Raw genomic sequence first — 9,143 nt, forward strand, 5'->3', positions numbered from 1 at the left:
AAGGAAGCAAAATATAATGACTATATCCAAATCTCATACCAGTTTCATGCATAACACTCACTCAATATACTTTTTGAAATTCACTATAACAGAGCCCCTTCAAATGCAGTGCTGTCTTCTTACAAGATCACATTATCTTCTTTGAACTTCTCTATAAATACACACATAAAATAGTCATACTATTAAAGTCATAGTCATAATATTAAAACCACCTGCATAATATTTTATAGGCCTTACTCGTGCCACTACATTGATTGATGCCACAAGACATCTAAAAGTGTGCTGTGGCATTGGGCACCAAGACTTTAGCAGCAAATTCTGTAAGTTGCAAAGTGGGGCCTTCATGGATCATGGACTTCTTTAATAGATTGAGATCTGGGGGATTTGGAGGCCAAGTCAACCCCATTCATAAATAGAATTCTCCCAAGGTGCTTTATCCTGCTGAAAGAGTCCACTGCTTTTAGGGAGTACAGTTGTAATTAAGGGTGTTTACTAATTCAAAGCATCCCAGCACCCAAGGCTTCTTAGCAGGACATTGGCTCTAATGGCTTTTATTTTCTTAGTGTATGCTGGTAGCACCCAGCCGTACACATTAAATAAAAGAAAACATGATTCATAAGACCAGGCCACCTTCTTTTATTTCTCCATGGTCTAGTTCTGATTCTCAGATTTCCAGTGTTGGTGCTTTTGGTGGTGGACAGGGTTCAGCACTCTGACCAGCTGCATTGCACCGTCTGTTCTTTTACTTGCCCATTGTTCCTACTTCAACACATCAACTTCAAGAACTGACTTTACTACTTCCCACATATATTTCAGATCCTCGCAGGTGCCTTTGTATCTAGACAACCAATGTAATTTAATCTCTTAGTGGTTTTAATCTTATGGTTGATCAGTGTGTAATATATATATATATATATATATATATATATATATATATATATATATATATATATATATATATATATACATACATACATACATACATATACACACACATACATACATACATACATACATACATGCATTTATATGCCCTCCACTCGGCTTAAATGAATCACAGACTTCTCCATTCAAGAATGAATCAGTAAGAACCCTCTGTAAGACAGTTAGCCTTTTCTGAGGCAGTGTTCATGATTGACTGTCATACAGTCTTTCTGGATGTCATAACTCGGATGATGGAGCCAAGTCCTCCAACAGCAAAGGCCTGGAGAAAGTGAAAGATTACAGTTCCATTACAGAGCAATATATTGTCACAAACAAATGAACATGCTCCTAAATAATTACTTTGATATGAATAAACATGCTCCCATATAATCTGATTTCAGAGTGCTGTGTGTAGAAGTGTTGTTATAACAAAATATGCCAACGTTTATAAATGAAAACAAGTGCAGTGGGTCTTATAAGTAGAAAAAACACGAGGGTTACGCTGAAGACTATTGTGCATTAAAACCCCATCAGCCAATATGCATCCACCATGTATGCATTTAAAATAGCATGCCAATTGAAAATCTTTTTTGTTTTATTGTTTTACATTTTTCTATTTAATCTCCATTTTGCATTCCATTTAACAGATGACCAGATTCCTCTCATCATATGGAAGGTTATTTAAGATCAGCAATTTGTTTGTAAATTGCTGCTGAGGTCAACTACTACCATACTATAGCAAAAAGGCCTAAAAAGGTGGCCTGCACTACTACTTATTAAAAAGAAATAAAGAACTAAATTAATTACTGAATTATCAGTCTCCTGGAGAACTGGACTGACTGGAGGACTGATCAACTGTTGCAATTATTAATATATTTCTTTTTATTTATTTCCTGTACAGGAGGCAGTAAAGTAATACAAATTCATATATAATAAGAATAAATATTTAAAATGTTCTTTGAGTTAATACAAATGCATTATTATTATAATTGTATTTATTTGATTGGATTTTGAATATGATAATTGCAAACAGAGAAAAATTAGAGCAAGTGTCAAAGTGTCTTTTTCACATGCTGACCAAATATAAAAGTAGTTACTAGTCGGCTAAAAGTCTCCACAGTGCCACCTGTTGGTTCTTTGGCTGTGCTGCAAAGCCAGTTTGTGTGCTGTGTTGCAGGGTATACTACTCTGTGCTATAGCAACCATGAGCAAATGTAAATTCAAATTCACACATAAGTGTTGAAATTATCTACTTAAAAAAGTCACAAGTGGGTTCATTAAACTAAACTGACATGTTCACACATTACTACTAAAAGGAATTATGTTTAAGATTTTCAGCAATAGCCAAGTTCTTTTAATGGTTTCTTTGTAATCCCTGAAGCCATCATAAATGTTTAACTTGTGCAAATGTAACCTTTCAGGCAACTACCTGATTCTGGCCTCTCCCTAACTTTCTGAACAGTTCCATCATCTAATGCTTGATATTGATCAAATAATCTACACTGTAAAACTGTAAAAAAGTTTGTAGATTTAACGCTAAGAGAATGTAAAAAAGCGAAGGTAAAATCCTGTAAATTATAAAAAAATTACATTACTGTTTATTTAAGTTAAATAACGCTGGGTGCCAGAATAGTACAAAAACTCCCAACATGCATTGCAGCATAAATAAATTGGCCAGCTGCATGTTTATTTACTTACTAGTTTCATGGTCTGAGATCTTGAGAGATTTAATGTTTTCTTTTTAGTTGTTTTAATTTTTTCATCTGCTCCTTCACGTGTTTATCACTAATGCTCAATCCTCATTTAATAGTCACTTCCTTATCTTTAACTTCATTGCTAAAAAATACTGTATCTGCCTCAACCTTGTATTGACTGATACAGGAGATACAATGGAAGCCTCTGTGATGGATTGATAACTTCCTGTCTTTTTTCCCCCCCAGCTAGAATAACTATGCATTGAATAGAGATGGCAATTACTGCTGGCTACCCAGCCCACATCTGACCCACACCAAGCCTCTTCATATATTCTGCAGATCCATGTGAAAGTCTTCTCAAAACCCTAATCGAAGATGAAAAACAGCAAGCTACTTGTGACTGACTCAGCTGACTGACTTTCAAGTTTAACTAAGACAGCCAAAAGAACTGTTAGCTGGTCCAGTCAAGGAAATCATTAACACAAACCTCATTGTTTACTGAGGATGATAATTCTTTCAATTGCATTGGTTTCTCCTTATTTGCTTTTCTATATGCTCAACCATGTCCCTTGGAGATCAGAGGTTGGCCCATGGTGACTTTTGATTTGGCCTACCATGCTATATATGAGAAGAGGGGAAATGGGGGTGCTATTGGCACAGATCTTTATTTCTAATTTAGCACTTAATACTTTTTTAGGCTGCAAAAACGTTGGCAGTACCCAGCTCTGTGAGGAGACTCTCAGCCTGAACAATTTAAAAGTGTAAACTGAGAAACAAATTGCCTCCTAAATAATATTCCTAATTTGTCAGTAAGTCAGCTGCAGCCCAATTTGGAAAACCTTTTAAAAATATAAAGCAGCTTCATGTCTCTCATCAGAGCACACTGATTTCACAAACATCTAGCTGTATTGCTTATATAACTTGTATAGCTGTATTAGGCATTGAACTCTACAGTATGTTGGGATTGTTTCTATATTTTTATTGCACTATAAGTTTTATTGAACTAGAAAGCTTAAAAAAGTTAGTTAAGCAGATTACAGAATAATATTTATTTATGTATTAATATTATGAAATAATAAATGATGGAAACCATGGCAACATTAATTTTAATATAATAGTTTGCATAATGCAAAAACCCTACTCAAAGAGGCAAAACTTCTGTCCCATGGCCCTTAATCAAGATTTTTGGACCTTCAGAGGAAAATGTTTGGGCACATCTGCTCTAGATTTTTGTGTCTGAGATTTTTGAGTTTAGATGCCTTTTGACTCTGGTTCCTCTCAAGGTTTCTTCCTCATAACATCTAAGGGAATTTTTCCTTGCCACAGTCGCCACGGCTGCTCATCAGGGATAAATACACACCATTCACCTTAACTGTTGATTTCTGTAAAGCTGCTTTGAGACAATGTCTGTTGTGAAAAGCGCTATACAAATAAACTTCACTTGACTTGACTTTGTGGCCACATTCATGATGTAATGTTTTATGACTCTGTTGCGAACCCTGAGGATGTTATGGCACAACAAAGTCAATGTGTTGATAAGTCAGACAGCATCAAGTCATTCGCTAGTTGAATCAAGTTAGATAGTTAAATGTGCCATTTAGAGGCAACATAACAGTTATCTAGAGTCTTCTTTTTTCGGATTCTCCCATTAGGGGTCGCCACAGCGGATAATCCGTCTCCATACCCCTCTGTCCTCTACATTTGCCTCTTTCAACCCAACCACCTGCATGTCTTCCCTCACACATCCATAAACCTCCTCCTTGGTCTTCCTCTTTTCCTCCTTCCTGGCAGCTCCATCCTCAGTATTCTCCTACTGATATACACCATGTCCCTCCTCTAAACATGTCCAAACCATCTCAAGCTCGCCTCCCTCACCTTGTCTCCAAAACGTCCTACATGTGCTGTCCCTAACAGTTATCTAGAGTAACTAGCTTTATTGTTGATATATATTTGGGGTGAGCTATATAAATATATTATGCAATATAATTTAGGTTTGTGGGCTAACTAGCAAACTAAATCTTTTTTTAGCATTCTTAGTACTCTAAGAATTTTTAGTTATCAAGGCAACTTCACTTATATAAATTAATTAGATCAAAAGAAAATGACACTGCAAAGAGTACACAGAGGTGTATTGTCTAAATCAGACTGGTTGAAAATTAGCTGAACACTCTGAACACCACAACTTTACAAAGGAGAATGTGTTTGCTCCCTTCTTCATTATTTATCAATCAAACTCCAACAAAAAGAAGATGAAGTTGATCCAGTGAAGATGATCCGTTGTTCAAGCAATGTTTCGGAGTGCAAACAGATTCTTTATACACTAGTTAATAAAATAAAATAAAAACAACCTTTTCATGCCACTGCAGCAAAACGGCACTGCTGCTATCTGAAGGTTTCTCAAATCCCCTATAGATGTACTTCATAAGCAGATCGACGCCATTCTTGTCCAGGGATTTGACTGCAGGCTCTATGTCACTACTCCTAAATGACATCAGTACCTTCAACATGACTGCCTGAGCTTTCTCCTGAGAGACAAAGTCAGAAAGTGTAACAGAGAGAAAACAACACTTTAGGCCACAATCAGAAAATAAAAAGTGCTTTTTAATTGAATAGATAAATGGAGAAGACTGTAAAAATTTACCTTTATTGCTAGATCCTTGCTGTTGATTGGGGGGTTTCTAAGAGCAACATGGAAAGCTGTGATCATGTCTCCAGTACATTGCAGCAGGTTAAGGAACCAGCTAATACGGTTTTACTCAAGAATATAATAAATTTTTTCACATTTCTTTCTGAAATAAATACGTGATTTATTTATTTCTCTCAAGATTAAGGAATAGGCAGTTTGCCATGTTTAAGGCCCCGGCATTTGCGTTATGAGTTGCCTTCTCTTTTAAAGAAAAGGGGGCAGAGCTAATCTAAGCTCTGCCTACTGATTTAATGACAGAATAATTGTTTCTGACAGGGTGGTAAAATAGAGTTGATGTATTTGTTAGTCCCTTCACAAAGCTCCTGATATATATAATCAGCAAATTTAGAGTTTTGGTCATGAGTAAACACTCACATTTTCCATAGAATAAGTAAAACATAAATCATAATGCTAAATAATCATGTTTTAAGCATAGAGAACTAGTTATAAACAGACAAAATAATAATAATTTTTTATTTATTATTCAAAATATTTCAAATTTGAAAATGTCCCCAAAGACTATGAAAGCTCACCAAAATTTAACCCTAATTATGCTGCTTGACAAACTACTACCATAGTGGTGCTCCTTTATTATAAATATTCTCACCTGTGACACTGACAATAATTTCACTTCGTTCATAAACATTCTGCCATCTAAGAAACATTTCATAAAAAGCTTAAAGGCAAAGTGGAATAAGGAAGTCTGATGGTTTTGATTGGTAACATTTAGCTTCCAACAATTAGTTTAATGTACAAACTGTATTTTAAAATACCAAATCTAAAAAGGTTAAGCTTACCATGCAGCGTGCAGGGAAAATGCAAATGCTGCAAACCCGACGGTATAAACAAGGAACCCAGTGGGACCCAGTACACTGCCCTGAGGGACCTTGTATTTTAGGACTAATTTAAATCAACAGTGCAGCGTCAACACCTGTGTGTTCTCTAAGACTGTGCAGCTGTGTGACTTAAAAGAAAATTAAATAAAAGAAAACAGTTTTTGTAACATGTGCATGTAGAGCATTATTATATTTGAGGCCTGACAATTACTTGTTTCTGAAAACATGCGATACTCAAGTGTAGCTCTATCTATAGCTAAATTATCTGATGCCAACTGTCAAACTGAACGTCTTTTCTGTAGCACCAATGGCAATAGCTCTGGCAACAACAGAAATAAATATTCAGTCTCTATGAGCACCAGCTACAAACAAGGAAACACATTCACTCTGTAATTAAATCTCCTATGGGGAATATTTGTTGTATAACCATATATATATATATATATATATATATATATATATATATATATAGAGAGAGAGAGAGAGAGAGAGAGAGAGAGAGAGAGAGAGAGAGACTTAATGCTGACAGTATGTGCTTAAATACAGCGTATCACAGCAAATTGTCTTTTATAGTAAATGTATGATGTTGTTAATTAATTAATTAAGAAGACGACGAGAAATGTTTTGGCTTGGCAAACTGACAGCATTGGACAGCATTGTCATGCATACAAGCCACTGGGATCTCATTCTGGGTTGATATTCTCCTTTCTTGTGTTACCGGAATTGTCTTAAAGATCTGCCACAGTTGTACCAGCATAAAGTTGCTACTAAAGATAGAAGCAACATTTACAATACTGCAGTATCTGTAGATTGAATCAGCTTAAGACATGTTTCAGAAATACATGAATTAAATGCATTCATTCAGCAAACAAATGCAGCTGGCTCCACAAACAAACCACAGGGTATGTGAGGTTGTGGGTTTCAAACTGATTTGTAAGCCAAATACTCATTTGTGAAATCCAAAACTATGTGTATCTCAATTTAAGGATCTCATTTTATATTTGTAAATCACAAAAAAATTTAAATGGAGCAACAAATATTCTGCCATAAATCTTGAGACACATCTGACTGTTCACATCTAAAATTAATGTAGAACTTTTTTGAAAACATTCACAGCATTTGTTTTTGAAGTAATAAGCAGCTGATGGCTGTCTATCAACCGCTGTGCAAGTTCTTGTGCCATTATTACTTATTATTAATTGTGCAATTAACCATATTTAGACACATTTCAAACAATGTGAGTGGTTCATACAATGGGCCCCTTTCTATCCCTATTAATTCCATTCCTTAAGAAATATAATCCAGACAGCCTTTAATAAAAAAAAAAAAAACAGGAAGAATTGTGGCAGTCTAGCCCTTTCTTCTCTTTCTCCATTCTCTAGTCTTTGCATGTGATCTCACGTTTCTTATTATCACTCATTCAGTGATCCAATCTCCATATTGTTATTCCCATTAGCATTAAAATGCTTTGCAACTTATTTTCTTATTCTTTTGCTGGGTTTCTTATTCTTTTGCATGCTATATTTCTGTCTCTTATTGCTCTCCTTGTTGCACATACTAAGAGGCATGATCACATATCTCATGTGGTTGGTGGATATTTATTTTTTATAAGATATATCTCAGGATAAAACTGTAATCCAGAGTGGTCGAGCACCAATTTAACCGACTGACTGTACTATAATTTATATGCATATTAATAATTAATAAATAATGCATATTCTCAGGTGCAAAAGGACCTACTGATGCATACTGCATGTGATACTACATAAGCATGAGAAAATATATATTAGATTACACCTTGAACTTGCACAACACACACTACCTCAGCCTGTTTATGCTTGTGCACACATCTTGCGCGCACCTGCACGCTATTCAAATTAATTATTCAAATAATTTAAAATAAGTCATACTGTTTTTCTTTTACTTCTCTGTAACCTCTGTAGTTCACATATTTGCTATATTTTGTCATTTCATCATGTACAGGATTTCCAGTGTATACAAATTCTTCTTCTGCACATGTACATTCTACTATGATGTAAATTTCTTTTTTATTATTATAGCTTTGTGTCATGGACAGTAGATGAAATAGACTACACATACATGCTTTCTATTGTTGTGCATGTGCCCATTCTTCACAGTTCAAGATCAAGTTCAGTAGATGCTTTAAGCAGAAAAATCACCTGCCTGTGGCATCTGTTTTAATGTTATGACAGTAACATAAAACATTGTTTGATGTTCCATACAAACATCAAACAATAAAACCTGAACGAGATTAAAACAGTTGAAAACCAAATGTCGTGAGAACAAAGTTACATCAAAACAATGATCATCACCTGCTTTAGACAGCATAATGATCTCGACTGTGCAGTTCGCATGCTGAACAGGTTGTGCTAATTTATAATTATATATGTATAATCATTTAAAAGGATATTTTCGGATAAGATTGTCCACCTCCGCTATGTCTGGTCCTCGCTGTTCTGCCGCTTCGTCCTGCTGCTCCTCTACGAAACGATTCTCATCAAACTCGTCCACGTCCACCTTCCTGAAACGGAAGGAAAACGTGTTCTTCGCCATCGACCCTGCGCTTTAAAATGGTTCAAGTTAAAAAAGCAGCCGCGGCTCAAACTTGGGGCTCTGTGTCCCGGTGTAATGCAGGTCACTCCAGAGGTCTCAGGCGCATGGAGAAAGTCAAGCTGCCTCCATCACGCTACTGTTGGCTAAAAACAAACAAGTTTGTCATGAGAGGCGCAAGAAGCCGGACTGCGCCCTCTGCTGGACGGAGTGTAGTAAAGTGTTATTTACAAAACGTTATGGGTGAAGGGGCGCTTTTTACTTCTCACGTAAATTTAAAGCACAGTGAAATATCTTCGCATATCCCAGCGATATGTGGACAGCTATGATACAGCACCCCTGGAGCATAAAGGGTTAAAGGCCATGCTCAAAGGCCCAAGAGAGGCAATACTGAGGCTTTAATCCCCAACCTTCCAATTAGTAACACAGATC

The 9,143-nt window shown here is 36.0% G+C and overlaps 1 protein-coding gene across 1 annotated transcript; it reads right to left on the minus strand.

The window, feature by feature from the left end:
• Window positions 1-985: 985 nt before the first annotated feature.
• Window positions 986-8,897, minus strand: arpc5lb (actin related protein 2/3 complex, subunit 5-like, b). The gene is made up of 4 exons (XM_083532046.1): window positions 8,572-8,897; window positions 5,260-5,332; window positions 4,967-5,143; window positions 986-1,204 (listed from the first exon to the last, which is right to left on the minus strand). The coding sequence occupies exons 1-4, from the start codon at window positions 8,712-8,714 to the stop codon at window positions 1,142-1,144; spliced, it is 456 nt and encodes a 151-aa protein (XP_083388172.1). The 5' UTR covers window positions 8,715-8,897; the 3' UTR covers window positions 986-1,141.
• Window positions 8,898-9,143: the final 246 nt, after the last annotated feature.

This window comes from Silurus aristotelis (genome assembly GCF_946808225.1).
Source record: "Silurus aristotelis genome assembly, chromosome: 26".
NCBI classification, from domain to species: Eukaryota; Metazoa; Chordata; class Actinopteri; order Siluriformes; family Siluridae; genus Silurus; species Silurus aristotelis.